Source organism: Triturus cristatus, chromosome 2_1, assembly GCF_964204655.1.
Source record: "Triturus cristatus chromosome 2_1, aTriCri1.1, whole genome shotgun sequence".
Taxonomy (NCBI): domain Eukaryota; kingdom Metazoa; phylum Chordata; class Amphibia; order Caudata; family Salamandridae; genus Triturus; species Triturus cristatus.
This window is the reverse complement of record NC_140581.1, coordinates 771,520,083-771,544,463: the sequence shown is the minus strand read 5'-3', so window position 1 is coordinate 771,544,463 and position 24,381 is coordinate 771,520,083. Positions and strand designations below refer to the sequence as shown.

Genomic DNA, 24,381 nt, shown 5'->3' with positions numbered 1-24,381 from the left:
GCCAGCATCACCACCACCAGAGCCAGCATCGCCACTCATGTTCGATTCACCGGCCACATCTCCGCTTGCAGGTGTGAGAATGAGGAGGCGTCCAGCAGCCAGGCTACGAGCCTTAGACACCTCGTCAGACGACAGCATGGGCCCAGAAGACCGCACCGGGCCCCAGGAAGGGAGCCATCCCACTGTGCCCCAAACATCACAGGCAGCACAGACGGGAGCAAGAGGGCGCCGCAGGTCGCGTGTCCAGAGTCCACCAGCACCCACTGACGGCCATGGTGTCTTCTTGGGGCTCGAGGGCCAAATGTTGAAGCAACAGCGCCTGCAATCAAAGGCAGTAATGTCAGTCCAGAGGCACATGCGGGTGATGAGGACAAGCTTAGTCAACATGGACACAAACATTGGCGGCATGGCTGCGGGCATTCGGGACATGTCCCAGTCAATCCAGCAGTTGTGCAGCAAATTAGATGCTGACATCGAAGCACGGCGCCGGGAACGCCAGAGAAGGGACACTACCAGCAGGGCACTCAACCGTCTGGCAACTGCGACTTCCCTACTTTGCCGGCGCTCTGTGACGATGCAGGAGGGCCTAACACAGTGCTGCAGCGACCTGTCACGGGGGATGGTGCAGGTGACAAGTGCACTAGGGGTGCTATTGACAAGTCAGGCGTCGACAACTGCTGCAGGGGATGCTGCGGAGAGCATCGACACCAGCAGCAGCATCACACCCCCCGTCCCCGAAGCACGCAGGAGCAGCAGGCGGCTTGGGGTTGGCTCTAGTGAGGATGCACAGGCCGTGCAATCCACCACTGCAGCGCGTATGCGCAAACATTGATGTGGCCCTGCTTATCCACTTGCCATTGGGTGACGTAACCCTGGACATACTCATTGTATAGATGGCATATTGCCAGATTGGCCTGTTCATGTGTTCATGGCGTGGTGCCACATTAAACTACGTCATGACTTCTCACGACTCGCTGTGTCCCCTCACTTACTCAGAAATAGTTGCATGTGATCTCTGCCCGTCTCTCTCTCCCATCGATTGCAGTTGGCACTCTAGCTGCGCTGCCCTCTGGCTGGCCTGACTCATCCTCGCTGTCCTCAAAATATGTTAGTTCCACATCTGTACCTTTTTTCGTGGCAAGGTTGTGCAGCATTGCACAAGTGGCAATTATCTTGCAGCAGGTGATGGGTTTGTACTGGCGTGCGCCTCCGCTCTTGTGGAGGCAGCGGAACCTGCTCTTCAGCAGTCCAAACGTGCGCTCCACCACATTGCGTGTAGATTTGTGGGCCACGTTGTATCGTCTCTCACTCTGGGTTGCTGGGTGTAGGTAGGGAGTGAGGATGAATGAACGGCATGCATATGCACTGTCGCCTGGATGAGTAAAAGGGAACCATCAGTTACATGCCTCTATACACTCTGATTTGCAGGTTTCAAGGGGCGTCACTGTTACTTACCCAGCAGGTATCCCTCTCCGAATTCTCCGGCTCTCAGTCGTGTGTAGATCCCACTATTCTGGAAGATGTAAGAGTCGTGGGTGCTCCCAGGAAACTTTGCAACAATATCTGTGATGATGTTCCCTGCATCACAGATCACCTGCACATTGATGGAGTGGGTGGACTTCCTGTTCCTGTAGATGTGCTCTGTGTCAGCTGGAGGACAGATTGGGATGTGTGTACCATCAATACAGCCGATGACATGGGGGAACTGTGCCATGTGATAAAAGTCTGTTTGTGTTTTCTGCAGTGCAGCCTGTGTGTTTGGGAAGCTGATGTAGTGGTGCATTCTCTGCATCATGGCATCCAGGAACTTCCTGAAGAAACGTGACAGGCAACTCTGGGATACCCCACCCACCGCAGCTATCACCACCTGATAACTGCCGGATGCCAACAGATGTAGGCTGCAGAGCACCTGCACATGTGGGGGTATGGCGTGCGCCCTTCTTATTGGCTGGTCCAGGAGTGGGTGAAGGTCCCTGATTAAGTCCATGATGGTTTCGGGGTGTAGCCTGTACCTCTCATGTATCTCTGCATCAGTCAGCTGGAATAGTGTGATGCGCTGTCTGTAGATTTGTTCCTCCCGTCGCCACACCCTCAGTCCTGCTGCCTGTAGACGTAGGCGCCTTGCAATGACGTACATGGCGGCCATGTTGTCCACGCTGTTGCATTTTGGGATTGCTTATGTGCATTGTTGATGGTTACCACCTGCTTTCCATCCGTGTTAATTACCGACTCTTATTTACCGATTTTCCTGGATTTCTTAATTACCGACTGCTCCTACATGTCATTTTCAATTTTTACCACTTCATATTTACCACTTCATATTTACCGATTCGTTAATAATGTATTCGGTAAATATGAATCGGTATTTTAGAATTCGGTAACTATGAATCGGTATTTACCGCCTCATATTTACCGAAAAGTGGTTTTTGGACTCCTACATCTCACTTGTCTGAATACCGGTCGGTAACGGCATATTTACCGAAAATCGGCCGTTACCGACCGGTATTTGGCTACCTACATGAGGCCCCGATTGTTTTGGAATCGTAAGCAGTGCTTAATTTGAGCCGGAGCTTTCCGGTGCTGAGCATCGGCACTTAATTGGTTTCCGGTGCTCGGCACCGGCACCTAATTGTCAACACCACACTTAGGGCAGTCTGCCACAAGGTGGCGCTGCTCATGTAATTTAGAAAGGAGCAGTATATTAGCTGTTTAGAGAAACAATATACATTAAAAAATGACAAATATCTGCCTCCCCCAGCCATTCCTTTACCTTTGGGGACCTGGAATAATCTTTATTGTCGCAATTACATGCGAGAGAGAGGGTTAGTAGTTGTTTTGGCAGTGATGACAGGGGCGATGGGTGGTGCAAGCTGCATTGGCCTCCTGGTCAGAGCCCTGGCACTTAATATTTTACAAACTAAGCACTGATCGTAGACTCGTTGTTTTAAGTTTTTATGTTCTCTGCTATTGGGTATAGCACATGTGGCATAATCTTCAATGAAAGACAAAACAGTTTCATCTGAATCTGTTCCAAATTTGGGGGCATCCTTGATTCATAACAAAATATGTATATGAGGAGCACCTCTTGCTTGATACTCCTTTCTACAAAAGAAATTCACAACTTCTCCAAGAGGAGGATTTTTTTTATTGCAGATGAAAGACATCATAGCATCAAATCTATGATTGCAATATCTGCATACATTAACAGGATCCAATGAGCACAATTCTCCAGGTGTCTTGTATTCAATATTTTTTATATTGGAATTTGCCTCTCGAAGAAATTCAAGTAAATCATCCCAAGCATACTCAGCACAGCTTAGTGTAACAGACCATGTAGGAGTTCCCAAGTTCCGTAGCATACATTTCAGTTCTCCATGACGACGGTACCAATATTCATTAGTCCCACGCTGACATGCCAACAGATTAATCAACTGAGATTCTAAATTATCATCTCTCTGATGCACTTTATCCATAAAATCCTTTGCAGTTACATTTTGCAGATGCATTCCAGTTTTTAAAATGTGATTTACTGCATATGAAAGTCCAGACAAGTCACTTTCAAACAGAATATGAAACATATAAGAGATACATTGTCTAAATCTTGGATCTTCTGCATATGATCTTGTTGTCCGATATTCAGATGCAGGAATCTGCACAGGATGTTCATCATATTGTCCACCTTTTCCTGTTGGAAACAACTGCGGGAAACAACAAGCTTCCAAGCTCTCTTCCCATACACTCATGGGACTTCCTGTTGCTTTTTTCATTTTGAACAACTCAATCGTATTCCCCATCACCTCTTTGGAATGAAGTGGATGTACACTGTAATGTTCATAGATTTCTTCACATCTGGACATGTCCACTTTTTCAATTTGTTCACTTAAAGTTTCAGTATCTTCTGCTAAATCTATTTCTTCTTTTCCTACAAACACATTTCTATAGTACTCATTATTTTTTAACAGATACAATGATGCCTTTTGCACTTTTCTAACATCCACTAACTCTTGCCAGATTTTCTTATTCTTAGTAGGAACACCATTAACTAGAATAACTAGTGGCTCATTTTCTGCATGGTCTAAACCAATAATTTCAATATTTTTCCTTAAATCCAATGGTAAATACACAACTCTTCCTTTCAATCCTCTTTGCAACTCTGATGGAGGTAATTTACCTGTTTTAGGCTCCATACGAACAATAGCCTGAAACGGGTGAACACATTGAATGAGAATAGACTCATACGTATTTAAATCTATCAGCTCTGGAGGAATAGCAACCAACTCTAGATTATTATGAACAGCTCTAGCAGGCATTTTATTCTCATCTAATTTGTTATAACAATATTTGCAAATACGCTGCTCAGATCCCAAATCAAACAATCCTCTACCAACAAATAAGTTGCAAATTCCATCCACTTATCATTATCTTCTATTTCACTTTTTAAATACAGATTGACACCCCTAGTCTGATTTTTATAGTGAGTTTGCCGACAACAAATACAAGAAACATTTGGTCTTTCACCTGAAATTACCTTAAACTTTGTGATTTCATCCTCAACATTTTTTGTAATTACGGGTTCTACATTGTCTTCAACATTTTGTTCTACTAATGTGTCAGTTTCTGCACTCTCTTGCTGAGGACCAAAGTAACAAAACTCAATATCATCACAAACCTTCTTCACATCTGATACTGAGCCCCGCAAAAGAGCACTGTTCAACTCATTTAATTTTAGTGCTGAACTTTTCGCATAATACAATCTTCTCACTAACTTCCGCATTTGAGTATGATGTACTGCCAGCATCCTGAAATGGTGAAAAACACTTTGACAAACTTTCCTAGAAAGTCAAGCCAGAGAATTACCTTGCAAACCAGTATTTTTCTCACTCTGCAAGGATCTAGTCCTTGCAACACCTTAATCTTTTGTTTAACACTTTTTTTACTATATGCTCGTAAAAAACTACATAATTTATCAATATATTCCTGTCGTACACTCCAAATACTACTGCAATCCTAAGTATACACAGGGTGTTTAGGACGTCTCCCTAGAACTTCATCAGCTATCACTTCTTCTGCATTTCTTTCAACCATTTTCTCTTTCTCAATTGGACAACCATCTCTATCTTCATAACCTCTACCACTGGTGTCAACCGCAAACAGTAATTTTTTGCTCTGTAAATAACTCTCTTCATTAAAGAAAGGCTCTCAACCGGAACTGTGTTTCCATTCTCAGAAAAAAAAATCACATTTTTTTTTTTTATTAATTACTCTGTTCCTTCTACTTTTGGCCTTCATTAAATTGATTGGTTTATCTAGTGATCGAATTCTGTTTAATACTAAAATGAATAGTTTCCTTTTTGCTTCAAAAACCTTTTCAACAATGTTTTCAATATGCTTCTTCTTTTTATAAAATAGAGCTCTCTTTTTATATTTCTTCACATCTTTCAGCAAATTATGTACTACTCTCTTGTAAAATATTTTTTTGCGTAATTCCTTATACTGATTTTGCCTTCTTTTAGCATACTTTGTCTGTTTCAGCTTTTCTCCGAGACTATAGAATGGGGTCCATTTACAATAACAATCTTTCAGGATAGAAGCAGACCGCAGCTGGCCAAAAGTTTGGAAAATTTCGCAAAGATTTTTCAACCGGCGCCAGACTTATTGGGAATAGAATGTTGCGGATTTCCTATGGAAAATAGGTCCTAACTATAACTACCTACTGGCGTCCGCCAGTAGGTAATATATATATATATATATATATATATATATATATATATATATATATATATATATATATATATATATATATATATATATATATATATATATACCTAGTTATAGTTAGGACCAAAGTTTCCATAGGAAAAGCATTTTTTGCTTTGCCAATGACCTTGGTGCTGCTTGACCAATCTTCACAAAATTTTCAAAAAACTTCCCCTTCTTTCAACAACTGCTGTGTTGAAAGTTTCAGGATGATCCATCAAGCGGGGGCAGAAAAAAGGGGGTTCTCAGAACGCAAATTCCCCGTCTTATGTCTCTGGGGATTTTTCATTTTTTGAACACGGCTACAGCCTGAACCACGGAATGAAATGACACCAAATTTGGCAGAAAGCTAGATGTATAGATATCTGGTGACACGAGTCCTTGCAGTGGACCAAGCATTGGCAGCCGGCTTGAAGCCGAGCCCCACAAAAAAAGTAACACATAAAGAAAAAGGGGCAGAGTACGAATACCCTGACCTAATAAAATCTGTTAGGAAGATCCCACAGGGACCTCACCGGGCGTTAAACGTGTTTTTAAAATTTAATTTTGCCATGAAATTGTGGGTGAACCCGTGGATCTGAGGCAAAACATTTTTTAAAAAGACATGCAGCCTCCAGCATCTCTTTTAAAATAAGTCTTCCGGTGGGTCAAATCCCAGGGGCATATGAAAAATAAAGGAGCTGGGTGCATGGGCCCCCCCTACTAGGGTTTAATTAAACCCTGGGGACCACCACCTAGGTGGGCATTTTGTTTTGAATTATGCTGGGGTGCCAGCACGGCACCCCTGCAGCCCAGGGACGACCACCTCCCGCAGCTTGTTTACTAATTCAATGGGGGGGCCTTTCACACCCCCTCCCAGCCCCAGGAACTGCCACCTAGCCAGGGCTTTACAGTAAAAAATGTGGTGGGCAGTGCAAACCCCCCACAGCCCCAGGGGTGCCTGCTCACTGGGGCTTTAACTTTAATTAAAGGGGGACCTTGCAGAGGTAGTGGTCCTCAGGGCTTTACTTACATTGAATGTGCTGGGCCACATGAACCCCCCTGCAGCCCCAGGGACCACCACTTCCCTGAGGTGAATTCTAAAAAACAAGGCCCTGGGGACTGCCGCCCACCAGGGCCATCTACTGCTATGTCCCGGGGTGCCCACCCCTGGGACATAGCTGTTTGCTATGGCTTGGCGAGATCTTCACCACTCATGCCAAGCCATAGCAAATGCTGCTCCACTTTCAGCAAGTGAGAGCATTAACAATGCTCTCATTTACTGGAAGCGTAGCAGAATTTCTTTTGGACAGAGGGAGCTGCATGTTCATCTGCTCCCGCTGTCCAAAACCGATGCCAGTTCCCGCAGGATGCGGGGAACTGGCAGGGACAGCGGAGGCCCTAAGGATCCCCGTGGTCCCAGTGGTGAGTGGGTACCCTGGAGGCACCCACTTTAAATGGCCAGAACCTGGGTAATGGAGTACCTGGGGCTCAATTTGGCCCTTGGATGGGGGCCGCACAGCTCCCCTCCCCATCTGTAAATGGCCAGGCCCTGGGTGATGGGGTCCATTGGGCCAAAATCAGCCTGGGGAGAGGGGCCGCATGGCCCCCTCATTTAAATGCTTTTTTTTAATAGTCCAAGCCCCAGGGTATGGGGTCTCTGGGGCCAAAATCAGCCCAGGGACTGGGGGCCATGCAGCCCCCCTCTCCCGTTTTAGAATTTTAAAAAAATTAACTAGTGGCCAGGATGGATGGAGTTTCCAGGGCTGAAATTGGCCCCCCTCTCTTAAATTAAAAGAAAATGGCTGGGCCCTAGGGGATGGGGCCCCCAGGATCAAAATCCTGGGGGCCCCGGGGAGGGGGGTTGCGCCACCCACCTCCCCCATTCAAAATAGCCTGGCCCTGGTGGATGGGATCCCCAGGGCCAAAATCGGCCTAGGGAAAGGGGACCACACACCCTCACTCCCATTATTAAAAAAAAAAAAAAAAAAGTACAGGCAAGTTGCCGAAGATCCCGCCCACTTTCAACACCACTCTGCAAACACACCTCCTGGCACACAACTGTCTGGGAATGAAGTCCCCTTGACTGCAGAAGTGTCATAAGTGGAGTGGCGTGTTGTACAGTGAAGTGGTGTGGCATGTTGTAGAGTGTTGGAAACTGTAATACAGTGCAGTATAGTGGAGTGGCACAGAGTGTAGTACAGTGCTGTAGAATGGAGAGACATACAGTACACCACAGTCTGTTAGAGTGTGATAGACTGGAGTGGTATGGAGTGTCCTTGAGTCAAGTGTCATAGAGTGGCATTGAGTGGAGTGGCATAGAGTGGTTAGTGGAGTAGATTGGTGTACACTGGAGTACTGTGTCATAGAGTAGAGTGGAGTAAATTGGGCTGGAGTAGCATAGAGGGAGTTGCAAAGTAGGAGTAGTAGAGTGTCATACAGTGGTTTAGAGTGTACTACAGTATCATACAGTGACATAGACTAAAGTATAATGTTGTACAGTGGAGTGGCATACAGTGGAGTAGAATTTGTTACACTGAAGGTGTGTAATGTGTCATAGAGTGGATTACAGATCTGTAGAGCAGATTTATACTGCAGTGGCATAAAGTGTAGTGTAGTATGGTGGACTATCATGACATAGATTGTCATGGGGTACAGTGTCATAGCGTACGGTGTCATGGCTTACAGGGCAGTGGCGCATAGTGTCATGGCGTAAAATGTTGTGGCGCAAAGTGGAGTGGCATACAGTGGAATATTGTATTCTGTAGTGGCGTAGCATGGAGTAGCATCATAGAGTGCAGTGGTGTAGGATGGAGCAACGTGCAGTGGAATATCATAGAGTGGAGTGCAATAGAGTGCATTGGCAAATGGTAGAGTGTTGAAAATTGTCATTAAGCGGTGTAGAAGAGCCTCTGTTTCCTCACACCGAGGTGGATTGCCATTTTTTTTTACATCGTACGCATTGTAAAAGCGCATGCGATGAAAAAAAATGCATAGTAATGGCTACGCGTTGTTACATCATGTGCGTTGTAACACTTGCGATGTAATGGCATGTGGGGAAACAGCCGTGTTGTAATGGCTGTTTCCCCAGTGGGGTGTCACAGAGTGGTGTGGCATGTCATAGTGTTGAGTGACTTGCCATAGGGTGGAGTGTTGTACCATACAGTGAAGCAGAGTGGTATGTCATGCAATGGAGTGCTGTGTTGTACACTGGAATGGAGCGGAGTGGCATATGGTAGAGCCTAGTGTGAATTTGTGTGAATATGGCAAAATGGATGTACATACATGGTTTCAGGAATTTAGAATATGGTTGCAGAGTAAATTACATTTGTTCAGAGTTACCAAGCAGCTCAGGATGAAGCATGTTGACTTGTATTACTTGGTAAATCTGACTTAAGTATGTGTTGCCCTTGCGTGACGCAAGGGTAACCCAAGTTGATGACAAAACTGCCCCTTTGTGATATATTGTGTCATGGTATACTACTGTAACTTTACGGTATACCACAGTACATGTGTCATGGTATACTACTGTAACTTTACGGTATACCACAGTACATGGAAATGACAAGGCTGTATATAATTAGCTAATGGTTGCCTTTGCAAAATTAAAAGGCAGGGATATGTTTTTACTACACTTTAGCTGTGTTCTGGGTTCAGGCCTTAAATATAGATAAGTCCTAGGTTTTATTGATGTTCCCTACCTATTAACACTTTATTAAAGTGTTAATAGGTAGGAAAAGTTATTTATATTTTTCAATATTTTTTTTAAACATTTAGGAGTAGAGCGCTAGAACTTAGGAAGTGCTATGTTTATTAAGAAATGTATCTTTTAAAAAAAGAAAGTTGTGTGGTATTTTTGCAATACTTCAATACTTTTTATAAAGAAAGAAATATGTAAAAAATGAAAAAATATTGTGTACTGGGGTACTTTCCTTTTTTTAAATATAAAGAAAATGTGCATTGTTTTTCCCTACCTATTACTAATTTAATTAAGTGGTAATAGGTAGGGAAAATTATAAAAACTAAAACTTACAGATATCTTAGTTCCAAACCCATGACGCAGGGAAACAGGGAAAGTAGCCTTAAAACGATATGGCTGCCTTTACCTTTTGTCAAGGTAGTCATTCTACAATCACATACGACTTGTCATCACCATGAAACACTAGTTTTGTAAGCTTTCGCGAAATGTCAGAAAACTACAGCGGTCACAGATACCACTAAGTTAAATACCTTATAACGTTGAGAATACTCCCCATACATTCTGTTATACAAGAAAAGATCATCTGCCCACCATAATCTACATTCCTGGCAAATGTCATGCAAATTCGACTGGGTATTTGGCTGCTACGCATGACAACATGGTCTAGGAAAAATACATTGGTGCCAAAACACGTTTTGGGCCCTCGCTTTATCTTTGCACCCACTTGACCAATTACCACAAAACTTTACTTCTTCTGCCAAGGGAGAAAACGGAATAGGTCTGTAAAGTGTTGTGGAGATTCGTCAAATAGCCACAAACTTATTCATTGTCAAAAATCCAAGGAATTCCTATCTCACTAAACAAAGGAAGGAGGGACTCTCAACAGAAACATTACAGAACAATTCACTGACTTCCAATAAAAGAAAGGTGCATTTTTAAAGATGCATGTTGGAAGTTAGTGGCACAGGATCTAAAGCTTTTCAACAAATAATTGAGCTCTATACGCCTGCACAAACCTTAAGATCATCTCATGCTGGCCTTATATCAATTTCCTCCTTCTAAAAAAATATGATTTGGAGGTAGAAACTTCCAGGTTAAAGGTGCTCAACTTTGGAATAATCTCCCACTCTCCCTAAGAAGTAATACCAATCTATTTAGCTTCAGGAAGAACCTAAACACATGTCTCTTTCCCTGTAAATAGAAGGTTAACTGAAACTGACTTACCAACTCCTGTAATCGTGATCTCTCCTCTTTACTGATAAGTTACTAGGAAAAACAGAAAGCTTCAATGGGATCTTAATTATGATGTTTTCTGATTTTGAGTGACCCTCGTCAGCTTCAGCTCCTTGCATTACCCCACAGGAGGGAATAGATCCTCAGGAGATCAAGTAAATAAGAAAGTAAATGATTTGACTGGTGCAGCCTGTGTATCCTACTTTGGCCCTGCTCCATTGCAGTCAGCCTGAAATCATGCCTAGGTCTGGCTCATCGGACTTCTGATTGGCACTTTGCATTTTCTTGGTGTTTTTTCCTTTAAAATGTTAGCACTTTGTTTCTCTGGTTCCTCTTATGTGATTTTGAGCATTTTGGCAGAGCAAGTTTTGTGTTCTGGACTTTGTAGTTCTTTGGTACTGCTTGAAGTTGGCAAGCTTTTCTCTGGAGAATTACCCAGTATTTGTGCCTGACTTACCAGGGTTAGATCAGTGATCCAAAATCTGACATCTCCTCAATGCACTTAATCTCAGAACACAAGTACACCACACTGTACTGGATCATAGAAACATTAACCCACCAGTCTGACTTGCATCGCTGCCCTCTAAACATTGCACAGCAAACCTAGGGACAAAAACTCTATACCATTGGTCTCCAATTTTTTTTGTAATAAGCGCTACGTTTGTTAAATAAAAGCACTGATGGGTTATAGCTGCGCTTTACAATTGTATAATAAAAATATTAAGAAGAAGAACTGTGTTGTGCTAGGTTGTGTAGTATTTTTGTGTCCTGCTCTAGTGTAATTGTACTATTATGGGAATTTGCTTTTTTCTGCTTTGATATATCATGCTGCCTTATGAAACACTGTTAGCTGCTGTAAAGGTTCCTGGCATTATTATCAGTGTATGTTTTGTTGGGGAACTTGTTGTGAAATTTTATTCTATTCTGTCATTATTGATATTCAAATGTGTGACTGTGTTATTTTGTGTTGTGTCATTGTGTTGTTTTGGGCTGAATTGTTGTGTTATATCTTTGCATTGTTCTGTGATTTTAACTTGTGTTTCTGTTATATGGTGGTACCAGCATTTTGTGTGTGGTGGTGATGATGATTTTATTTTTGGTATTCTGTGAATTTGTATTACATTATGTAACTGGGCTCTTATGTTGTACTGTAGTTCTTGCATTGTAGTCTGTTTTGATTGTGTAGTCTTGTGCCCTATTATGTTTGCATGGTTATTTTTCTTTGTGTTGTGCTCAATAGTTTTTTATTTTTTTTAGTTTTATATAGCGCAAACTCGACCCGAAGATTTCAGGTATCAGAGCGCTTTACATGAGCACCAGTTTTGTTACAGACGGACATATTCATTTTTGTTAGGCACGTGGAGATTAAGGGGCCGATTCCGATCCGGGTCGGAAAGGACTCCGACCGAGTCGGATCCGGAGTGTTTTCCGACCGAGCCGGACCCCAACAGTCTGACCGAGCGAGTACGATGCGCACGTATGCTGTTGGACTCGGTTCGGTCGGACTCCCATAGAAGTCAATGGGAGCCAGTTGTACGATGCGTACATGCGCTCCCATTGACTGAATGGGTACGTCTCGAACAAGTGCGCCCCCTACAGTGGGTACGCGTCGGTGCCATCCGCACCGTACAAGCCTGTGTTGGGAAAACCCATAGGTCTCCCCCGTGTCCAAGTCGTAGGGCTGTGGGTGTCAGGGGGTCCGACGCGGACCACCGAAGTCCGACTCCGGGAGCTCTTGCGAGCCGGACACTCCGGCTCGCACAGGCTGTCCGACGCGTGCATCGTACTGGCTTGGTTGTAAATCGCATCCATTGCACGCCACGGTTAGCTTCCGACCGAGACGTACGGAGCGGTTCGGACCCGGAAACGACTTGGTCGGTGAATCTCATGTAGCTCGCATTGTACTTGCTCGCTCGTACAGCTGATCGAGTCGGCCGGAAAACACACGTACGGCTCGTAGTTTTTCCAGCCGGATCGCGTTTGGTGCCCTTCCGACCCGGATCGGCCCCCAAGTGATTTGTCCGGAATCACAGGATGCTGAGAGTCTTTGCCAAGACTCGGTTCTCAGTTTCGCGGTCGTCCACTCTAGCCGTTATGTTACTTCCTCATTTACAATTGCTACTATATTTGCAGCCAAAAATATTCTCTTTAAGTTCGAGTTACAAACAACCATTTACCACTAAGTTGGTAGCATACTGCTGCTCCATCTCTTCAACAATTTACAAACCATGCCTTAAATGTACTTCCAGTGATTACCTTATGTGATTTGACCTCAGGACGTGCAGTGTAGATGCTATGACCATCTGGCCTTTCAGCAAAACGTGTAGAGCCTGGCACTACACACAACCTCCTGTGCGAATGAAACCCTTGCTGCACCTAACCCCTCCTGTGCACTGCCTTTGGCTTTGTTCAGGAGATGGCCTGGCTTTATGACCAGGCCCTGTGCCAATCCATTGCAAGCAGACACAACAATGCGCATGACCTTCAGCTGGTGAGTGCAGCGTGGGTTGGGAGCAGGGTCGAGTGGCAGGCCAGGCTCTGCTCATAGCCCATCTCAAGCACACACTACCTACTGTTCATGGCCTTCAAGATTTGGGTGCAGGGCCTGACCTATGGCTAGGCTTTGTGCCCCACTGGACACGGGTGTGTTGTTCTTGCTGTGCAAGGCATCCAGTCCTATGCAGCAGGGTTGGGAGCAGGGCATGGCCACAGTCTATCATTGGTAACCAAACCTCACTCCAGGCAGAATTGACTTTTTAAATCATTAATTTTTTTTTGTGTTTTTATTTTGGAAGAAAACTCGCAATTTTTATGAATATCGCAGATTCCAGCACAAAATTATCAGTTTTTCCAGTACCTAAAATGGCTGCCATTGGGATTTCATTTTAGTTTAAAATTCATGTGCTTTGAACATTTTTTCCACTGCAGGAAACTTGTGAATAAATGATAACTCGTAGGTTTCTACAGCACAAACAACATTTGATCCCCTCACCAACCAATTAAATTTTTTAAAAATTGATTAACAGGAGTCGCGAGTCATGATTTAAGATAAAAGAGATACACAAAAATGTTACCCCATTGAAGACTGTTCAGAATCTTATTTAAATACTTATATCTCAAAAAACTACTGAACGGATTTACACCAAACCAATCAAAGCACACTTCGAGTAGAATTCTTTGTTCATGACATGTTTGGGAAACACTTATTGCTGTTCAGTGGATCAAAAGATATAGGCAGATAAAAAATGACTTTTCAATGGAAATCCAACTGAACCACGGGCTACTGTATAACCCACACACACACATACATATACATATATATATATATATGTACATACATGTAGTTATGTATGTACATCTATATATATATATATATGTAGAAAGTAGAACTCTGTGACTGCCTTCACACGCATTTCGCCGCTATAGTTGGAAAGACACAGAAAGGTAGCACTTGAGACAGCGAGCTCACAACTTGTTGTAACTTTCAAAAGTCTTTTATTTTTTCATTTTCCTTAGATGCAAAGTGCGATAAGTGCAGCTGGAGACTGAAAAACGACCTACCCATTTCGGCCAGGGGCCTTCGTCCTGGTCAAATGGTACAAAGTGCAAAGTGATTTTAAAGGGGTTTGTTGGACCCTCCCTCTGTTACAAAAAATTGGTTCCTGTTGGCTATTAAAGGAAGATTACACATTTCTTTAGGCTTTTCTTTTTTTCTTTCTTTTTTCCTTTCACTTGCCAGCTTTATGCACTGAATTTAATAATACCATTTGTTTACAAACAAGTTTTGCGCAGAAAAAATAAATTAAATAGGAGGAAAGATCACTTTCAACCATCTTTCGTAATACTTGAAGATGTTGTGTTTGCTGAAGTACCCATTGGAATTAACTCTCTCTTTGTTGCAAAGGATTATATGCTTTGATACTTTGATGGTAAAACTTTATTCAGAATAGATCATAACTATACATTTTTAGCAGTTTCGAAATTTCTTAGAGTTCATGATATCATATAATCACCCTCATTGGTTATTTTATAAAACCATTCTAAAGAAATAGGAGGGGGGGCGGGCCGGGGCTCGGCCCTGCAATGGTCCACACACAAGGTGCGGAATGCAATAAAGTGCAAAGTGCAATTAATGTAAACATTTGCCTAGTCCTTAAAGTGTCACTGTGCAGAATACAATAAAGTGTGAGGTGCTAGAAAATGTAAACCATTACACAGTTGTTCAAATACCAAAGTGTATCTCTATCTTGGTTAGGTACCCAAGTTGTCACATGACTATGTAGCCCTATCCCCATTCCATTAGCGCACTTCAACTATCATTAAAGTAAAGTGCGGAATGCAGTAAAGTGGCAGATGGAAATAAATAACAAACATATAAAATCTCAAGAATTCTCTCTCTCTGTCCCAAGTCTGGTAACGTACCTAAACCATCCATATTCGCACAATCAAGTTACAATATTGTAATGTATATAGATGTATGTACATACATGTAGCTATGTATGTATATATATATATATATATATATATATATATATATATATATATATATATATATATATATATATACACTGACAATACGAAATCCAGTGGTCAGACAGAGGTCAACATAGATTCTAGTGATATGTCGCAAACAACTGAGCTCCTGGAGCTATGGGAAACGGATGGGGTTGGCTATCAATCCAACGCAATGGAAGGTAAACAAACAACAACACCTTTCAAACCACCATCTACTTTTAACCCGATAATGCCACGAGATGCCATAGACATATTCCATGAAAATACGGTCAGTCAAATTAAAAAACTTTATAAAAAAACAGTAACTCATAGGAACAAGTATGACCGTCAAACTTTTGAATATAACAATCTAATAAAGAAACTAGGGGATAACAAGAACATTGTGATACGTCAAAGTGATAAGGGTGGCAATGTGGTACTTTTGGAGCGATCACTATATGAGAAGGAAGCTTACACCCAGCTCAACGACAGAGAGTGTTATATGAGGTCCAATTCAAGTGACTTAAAAAGCATGATACAAGATTATCACTTGAAACTTACAAAATGGAGAAACAAAAAACTGATCACAGAAGCGGAGTTTAAGTACCTCAGAGTTGACAATCCTATAACTCCTATGATTTATTTTATCCCAAAAGTGCACAAGGATATTAACAAACCTCCTGGCAGACCAATAATCTCAGCCAGAGGCGGTCTTTTGGAGAGAACTTCGGTATACATCAATTATTTCCTTCAACCCTTTGTCAAACAATTACCCTCTTACATCCAGGACACAGGAGATTTCTTGTGCAAGATACAACAAATTAAATGGGAAGCTGGCTACTGGATGCTAGCGCTAGACGTCACAGCTCTCTATACGAGCATCAAACATGAGACTGGACTTAAGGCAATTTCCCATTATTTGAACCAAAGGGGTGACCAGGACAATGAACACAATATCATGTTATTGCAGATGCTACATTATTGTTTAACTAACAATGTATTCATGTTTAACAATTTGCTTTACCGTCAACTCCAGGGTGTTGCTATGGGGGCCAGTTTTTCGCCAAGCTACGCCTGTTTAGTGATGGGAGCTTGGGAGGAACTGGTCCTCAGAACTCAATTCAATGATGTAATGAACAACTATGTGGTAGCATGGTATCGTTTTATTGATGACTTATTAATTGCTTGGCGGGGTGACGAGAATTTGGCCAAGAATTTCATTGGAGATATTAGCAGCAATGATTATAATTTAAGTTTTACTGCAACAATGAGCCAGTCGTCAGTAACATTCTTAGACACTGAGATATATGTTCTCAATGAGGTATAGGAAACTAGACTCTACCGCAAAAAAACAGCAGGTAATACACTGCTACATGCTAGGAGTTCACACCCGGCCCATCTGATAGCTAGCATCCCCTATGGGGAAATGCTGCGTATCAGAAGGGTATGCAGTAATTCTGTGGATTTGACCACGGCACAACTTTCCAGCAGCATGAGATTTCTTGAAAGAGGCTACTCTAAAAAAGTCATTGATAGTGCTATTAGCAAATCTATGCAGCACACCAGGGAGGAGCTTTTGAGCTCCTATGCTATCAGCCAAAGCACTGCAACTGAAAGCCTAGCTCTCATTTCCTATGCAGAAAAAGAAAAAAACAACACATTCAGGGTTATCACAGGATACAGTAAACATCATAGAGACATTTATAAAATAATCAATCGTAATTGGCCCATTGTACTTAACGATCCAGTCATTGGCGCATCATTACCAACACGTGCCTCGCTTACTTTCAGTAGAGCTCCTTCGATGAGGGACTCCCTTTTGGACACGAATCCTGAAATTATCGAGGGAGCAACGTGGCTACAATCCAACACAGGCTTTTACAAATGTAAAACATGCAAATCATGTCTCCAAGGTGTGAACACTAGATCATATCAGGACGGCTTTAGTAGCTTGGATCATCAGATCAACAAGCTTCTTACATGTAAAACGGAGTTCGCAGTTTACATCCTGATTTGCCCGTGTCCATTGAGGTATGTGGGCAGCACCAAATTGCCGGTGCATAAACGAATTCTTCAACACCTTAGGGCAATCAATAATCAAGACAACACATACCCAGTGGCCAGACATTTCAGGGAGTCCCACCACAGTGATAGTCGCCAGCTCAAATTCTATGTCATTGATGCTATCAATGCGAGCAGACGAGGTGGTAATAGGGAGGCGAAACTTCGCAAATTGGAAACTCAATACATACTACGCCTTGACACTAAACACCCGAAAGGGCTTAACACGACTGAAGATCTGTATACATGTTTACCTTGAATGAGACACATGATTTTGTATGAAATTGATTATTTGAATATCCTCCATTACTGTTGAACCATATTTAACTCTAGATGTGATCCGATGTCTCCTTTTTATATTCAGTGTACTGAATTTCCCCCTTTATCACAGTTTATCAATGTGATATTTTTATGGGATATGTTTAACGATGCCCATGATTTCCTTGCTCTGATTATAGTGATATTTCAAGATAAAATTCTCTCCAATGTTATTTCATTACACACTAACGTTGGATAGGTTATATGTTTTTTAGTCCATTTTTTCCTTTCACAACATTTGCACTAAAAATTCTTTTAGCATTTATCTATGAATCTTTTTTAGCCTTGATACATATCATGAGAGATCTATTGATATATTTTTTTGCACATGACCGTTATTATTAATATAGGTTTCTTCCCTCTTTTTTTAGATACAGACAGTATTTTGAAGTCCCCAACATGATGACCCTAATCTACATAAATTAGTGTGTTAATCACATAGATGATCGATGCTCTTGGCATTCATGCCATTATTATTTTTTGCACAAATTCATTATCTATTAGGACAGCATCTCAAATCTGGTTTTAATTAGGGCTATAGGCATGTGTTTAATAGGCATTTACGCCATGATCACAGGATATGCCTTTACCATGAAGGGTGATTTTTGTAATTGAAATAGATTGTATGTTTTTATTTAACTTATTTATCTATTTATTGTCTTAAACTGAAATTTTATGAATTACTGCGACATTTTGCACATTCTAAATAACTTTTTCCTGTTTTACATTGGGATCAAGCCATTTGTTGCATTCGTGCACAACACTATGTGAATGTAGTAGTGTTTTCTCTATGTTTATGAAACCTAAGGTCACATGCTATCAAACAGTGCACTTTGAACTCTGTATTCAGGCTATTTATTGGTCTTTGTAATGTACTGACGTTGTCATGTGATCAAGGCTCTGCTGAGCCGAAACGTTATGACGACAGCCTCACGAATCAATTAAAATAAGCACTTTATCGAAGGTCCGTGTCCGCGAGTGTTCTTGGAGCAACTGATGTCAATCACGTCTTCCACGCACCAGCGGTAACTGGATATATATATATATATATATATATTGTTAGAAGGTGGTTCTGACACTATGGGCCGCCCGGATTTTTCGCTTTTTGAGCACCTAATTGGTGAGCTTTTACTGTGGTGGAGCCTCAGAAGTTGGGACTCACCCACAGTGAACTCAGGATGTAAGAGACTGCCTGGGGATTTTACTGGTGTTCCCCTGCCTTTACCAGGCCACTGTTCAGCAGCTGGAGTAAGGGACACCGGGCTGGTTACATGCAGACACATGTGTACATACGTGTGCACAGGTGTACGGGCTGCGCAGGGGAGATTTCAAGCGTGCGCAGTCCAGGAGCAACTACAAAGGGAATGGTGTGGCAGGACTTATGCAGTATTGGGTGGTGACATGGAATAGGCTTTATACACTGGGATGAAACATGCCAGGGAAAGTCAGTGTGCCTTACTGTTTTTTCACTTCATTATTTCCCTATGGGAATGTGGAGCCATGGGCTAGATTAGCTTCCATTAGGCCTACAGATTCCGGACACGCACTTAAGTCCAGTGTAGCAAATGTGAAAAGAAGTATTCTGCAGAGTCCAAAGTCATATTTGTACTGCTTTTGGGTCATCCAGAACTGTTATATTTCTCTGAGCCAGCCAGGACCAGACCCAGGCTGAGGGCTGACCTCAGCTGGATGGATTGATAACCTTTCTTCCACAAGCTAGGGCCTCCTCTCCACGAAGAGAAGATGGGAGGGGCTACAGGCTCATCAATTAGCAGCTGTCACTGGGTGCCAGGCACCAGGCTGCACCAAGGAGGGAAGGCAGCGTGGGCGAAAGGGGCTTCAGAGACATGTGGCCAGAAACCCTGGATGACGCCATTTTGAACAAGCTCAGAGGCTGGACAAGAAGGAGGGAGCAGGGGCAGGGACGTGATGTGTCGCTGTTTGATAGGACCAACAGAGACTTCCTGCCAGCCCCCTACTCAACTTTTAAAAAGTGCTTGCACTGGAAGAGAAGCTCTCTGGGGTGTGGTCTGCTGAGGCTGAAGGTGCTGGAGCCTGGCGCAATGGGCAGTTGGAAGGAGAGACCCCCTGACTGCCCCCAGGACCCTAACAGCACCAGAAGAAGAGCCCAGGACCGGTGCGCAGAAGCAGTGGCCTCTGCGCAGGGAGAAGAGAGGCCACGGAGGAGAACCAGGTGAAAGGCTGGCGCAGGGAGCCAGTGAAGAAGGCACCCCGCTGAATCAGAGACCCTGAGGGCAGAGGAGAGTGTTCCCAGTGGCTGGGGCTGGTAAAGAGGAGCATGAAGCGCCCCATAATGCCTCGCCAGGCATTTGGAAATCTGCCGTTTTGGTGCTTTGTGGCCCCCAGAGGAGGGGGGTCACCCTCACTTTTGAAAAGGTGCTGGGGGAGCTGCTGGAGGAGCGCAGCTTTTCTCCCCCCCCAGCACAAAGAAATCTGCCATTTTGGTGCCTGGTGGCCCCAAGAGGAGGGGGTCACCCTCATGTGTGAAAAGGGGTGCAGGGGGGCTGCAGGAGCACCGCAGTCTCCCCCAGCATAAAGAAGAACAGTCCACCCCTAAGATTCACGGGGCATCTGAAAGAATTACCCCTCAAGGGCTCAGCCAGTCTTTAACACCTTCTAGACTGGAACGTATGTTCTACAGCTGAGGGTGTACTATGAAGTGCATCATGGAGTGAAGGGCTGAGTTGGGGATGTCTGGAGAAGGGCATCCCCTGGAGGTGAAGTGGCATAATTGCACCGAAATGCATTTACTATTGGTTATTTCTTTCTAGGTGGACTGAAAGTCACATGTGTAAAGGGAAGTACATGTGTAAGGTGATGTTAAGCTAAATGGAGTTATGTTGCTGGACCTTCCTTCTAGGGGGTCTGGCTGTATTTACGTAATCCCATGCTTTTACCTGTGATTCCTTTTAAAGTGAAGAGGCGCACTGCAGGAGAAGTGTAGTTGCCAGGAGTACTTCTTTTGAAGGGACTGTAAGTTACATGTGTAAGGAGATGTCATAATCCAAGTGGGGCTATGTTGCCAGACAGTCCTGCTAGGGTGTCTGCCTGTATATGCGCAATCCTGTGATTTCATCTGTGATGCCTTTAGGGGCTGTAATTGCAATGCATTCAAATGATCAACCAAGGTGATGAGTACTGTCATTCTAAAGTGTGCGTAAACATGGATTCTTGCTTGCCCTCGCTCCAGGTTATGTTCAACTATCTTCATTGGGGGCAAGTTGATGTGCATACATGGGAGTGGTGGTACTATACCCCCCCCCCCCCCTTTGCGGGAGGGGTGGAGATGTTATGCAATGTCACAAAGTAATTCCAACAGCTTATGTATATTTGTAAATTGGTGCACAGTATTGAGTAGTGTGTGTGTTTAATAAATGTACTCTTACTTTTATAAAGCAAAGTACAGACTCGACAATCAATTATTGATTGTTATTTTTGTGCACCTGCAAATGGCGATTACTAGCCCACACCACCTCCCTTGAGTAAGCCTCAGACTGCTCTGCAACGCTACCCTCTGAGAGTCAGGCGCTACAATTGAGTGTTTGGTTCCCAGTGAAGGACACAAAGATGCATACTTTAAAAAGAGCAATGAATATGTGCATTTTACCTGCATTTCTTGACAAAACGATGATGTTGGTCCAAAAAGAATTTGACATTGTTCATCTGCAGTGTAAGCAATTTCTGGCAATTTGGATGGAATAATCACAGAGCTGAGACTTTGGGGATTTGTCTGGAGCAAACAGTTACTGGCCTTCGACCTGGTGACATCATCCAATATAAAACAGAAAAAAATGCTTATTATATTACACCACAGAGGCCAACATGTACTGTGCATCTATCAAAAAGTACAGGTTACAGATGAAGTTCCATTTTGGGAATCTTGTGACTTTTGAGTTGAGGATGGTTTATCCAATCCTCAACCAAAGTGAATATTTGTACATTTCTTGTAAATGGTGAATAAACTGAACACAGTAGTCCCCTCATTATAGCAACCGTGGTAATCCCAACTAGGTGGCAACTTTCTCTTTGCACCTTTTACCCACACAAACTTTATCAGCGAAAACCTGGAGAAAAGTAACTGTGGAAGATTTCAAGCGTGTGCTTATTTGAAAAAGCACAGATTACAATAGAAACAATTGTACCTTTGCAAATAAGCTTGACTATTCTTCAAGGATTTGCCTAATTTGCCTATGAAAAATGGCAAAAATGGCTTGAAATGCTTCAAATTATTAAATGAAAGTGTAGGCACATTTTACACATTAATTGAATGAATGAGGCCTTAAAAGTGACATTACATTGGTTAACTAGCAATCATCTGAAATTAAATGCGCAAAAAACGGAATTCCTATTAATATCCCCTCCAAAAAGCTCCGCAGATGTGAAGGAATGGACCAAACTGATCACGGCTCTAAATTGCACCCCTATCCTAGTTGACTCGACCAAATCACTAGAAAAAACACATGATAGGAACCTAGACAGGAAAGCCACATCAAATCAAAAGTGCCTGTTTTCACCTCAACTACCTTAGAAAAGTGAAACCACTCATTACCACGTCAGACCTCAAATTGGCAGTTCAGTCGTTAGTCGTATCAAGGATTGAATATGGCTGTACAACATTAACAGGTCTACCTAAAATCTCCACAGTACCACTGAAAGCCTGTCTCAATGCGGCCGCAAGACTCATTACAGGTTCAAGAAAATACAACCACATTTCCCCATTTTTGAAGGCAGTAAACTGGCTACCATATGAAGCCAGAATTCAACTTAAACTGGCATGTATTACCCACAAAGCGCTCCACTACAAAAGACCAATGTACTGACTCAGTAAATTGAATTGTCTGGTAGAGGCAGACCATCCCGGAATGCCAGAGAACTTTTGCTGAAACCTCCCATCTTTCAGAAGAAGAAAACGTATGACAGAGCATTCTCCGGAGCTGCCCCCAGAATCTGGAACTCACTTCCTCCAAACATTAGAAAAATTCCAAACACTTCAATCTTTAGAGGGAAACAAAGATCTTCCTAATGAACAAATTCCTACCCTAAACAACGATTGATCATCATATGCAATGTGGTTAACTGCTAGGCACTGCATAGTCCTGTCATATATTGATGCATCCTACACAAGAAAGATCACAAAGACACCAAAACAGCCCACACCAATGATAGAAGAGTTATGCCAATTAGATCTGATATAGGTGTTTACCTTAACAGGACAATGACGTATGTAAGGATAAACTCAACAGTTAGCTACGATGGCACCTTAGGCTGTACACTACTAAAATTAATGGATCCTACTCGTGTTATTGTTGTAACAGATACGAAAGGTACACACCGGAACCATATGTATAGTACTACTGTTATACCTATTGTACCCCAAACTAATCCTAATCTTGTTATTGTTGAAACTGATACGAAAGTTACGCACTGGAAACATATGTATATTACTACTGCTACACCTGCTGTATTATAAACGATTTACGACATGTAATTGTGAGGTGCTATGATAGCCATGGGTCATGTTCATGCTATATCAAACTCAATAAATAAAATAAATAAAATAAAAATTGTATGCACAATATAACAATCTGAATGTTAAATATTCCCTCCCTATGCCAAGGCTAATTCAACCAAATGTATGTTAAAGTCACTATTTATTCATTCCCAGATGCCTGAAAGTCAGGGTAAATATTACTAGAATTAAATAGTATGAATGTTGGGAAATATCTATCTAATTGAAAAGTGTGAAAGATACACACCAAACAAAGTCACTTGTTGCTATACAGTGTGACTAATAGAACACCAAATCAGAAGAGGCTAGTAAAGAATAGAGTGCCTGATTTATGACTTGATGGAGGCTACTCTGTCCATCAAATTTAGAGATGAACTCTGGCCCAGTTGTCATTCAGAAGATTGGTAAGTTCATGTCACAATCGTTCCTTTCAATAGACAAAATGTTTGGTGGATAGCTGCTGTCGGTTTTGACTCCGGTCACCACATTTTTTAAAGGCTTTTTATTTTTCTGAAACAAACTCCCCAAACTGGAGTTTGTCTCAGTAAAACAAAAAACAATAACTCCCACACCCTAGCAAATTTCTCCCAGGGTGCAGGGGTCATTACGTGCTTTGCTGTCCCTCACTTCCAGGCTTCTCCTGGCATAAAGAACAGGAAAATGGCATTATCATTATATAATTCTTCAGCTGATGTATCCTACTCTGTCAGGTTCTCAGATGCAGCCAATGGGGACTCTGCCAATGAAAAACGTAAGGTCAATCCATCTCCAAATGAAGCAGCCAGAGCAAGGGTTTGGCGAAGAGGATATTCTATCTTATCTGCATACTGAAAAAGAAAATGAAGAGCGTAGATAAATTGGAGGGAACACCCCTGTACACCCTTGTACGGCAAGATAACCTGAGGGATGTTAAATGAAAGCTATTGTTCAATGTTTTGGTGACACTAATGAGCACATGCACTTCATCACCTCTTTTATATTCAATGTTTGCTCCTCTTAAAAACTGCATAATTCAGACTTAGAGGACAACTCAGGTACTAAAATCCATGAGAGACACTTTTACCTATGCTCACCACTATGCGAGCCAGAGAGCAGGGGTCCGAAAATGCTGGCATATAATTGACTAGTGGCTAACTTACTTGTAGCACATCACATGTATGTATATGCAATTTTCCATTCTGAGGAAAATACTGCAGGGGCACGGGCAGCACAGTTTCACAGTTTTGTATTTACAATTGACTATTATGAATTTAAAGCAAAGTGACATCTATGAACAAAAAAACAAGTTGTCTCTCAGCTATTTATGTCC

At 42.5% G+C, this 24,381-nt stretch overlaps 1 protein-coding gene across 1 annotated transcript in view; it reads right to left on the bottom strand.

The window, feature by feature from the left end:
• The window catches only part of ADAMTS19 (ADAM metallopeptidase with thrombospondin type 1 motif 19), a 1,193,695-nt gene that overhangs the window by 537,657 nt on the left and 631,657 nt on the right, over positions 1 to 24,381 (bottom strand). The window contains exon 10 of the mRNA XM_085632713.1: positions 21,171 to 21,321. Within this exon, the coding sequence (XP_085488839.1) occupies positions 21,171 to 21,321 (151 nt within the window). The remainder of the gene's footprint in view (positions 1 to 21,170; positions 21,322 to 24,381) is intronic.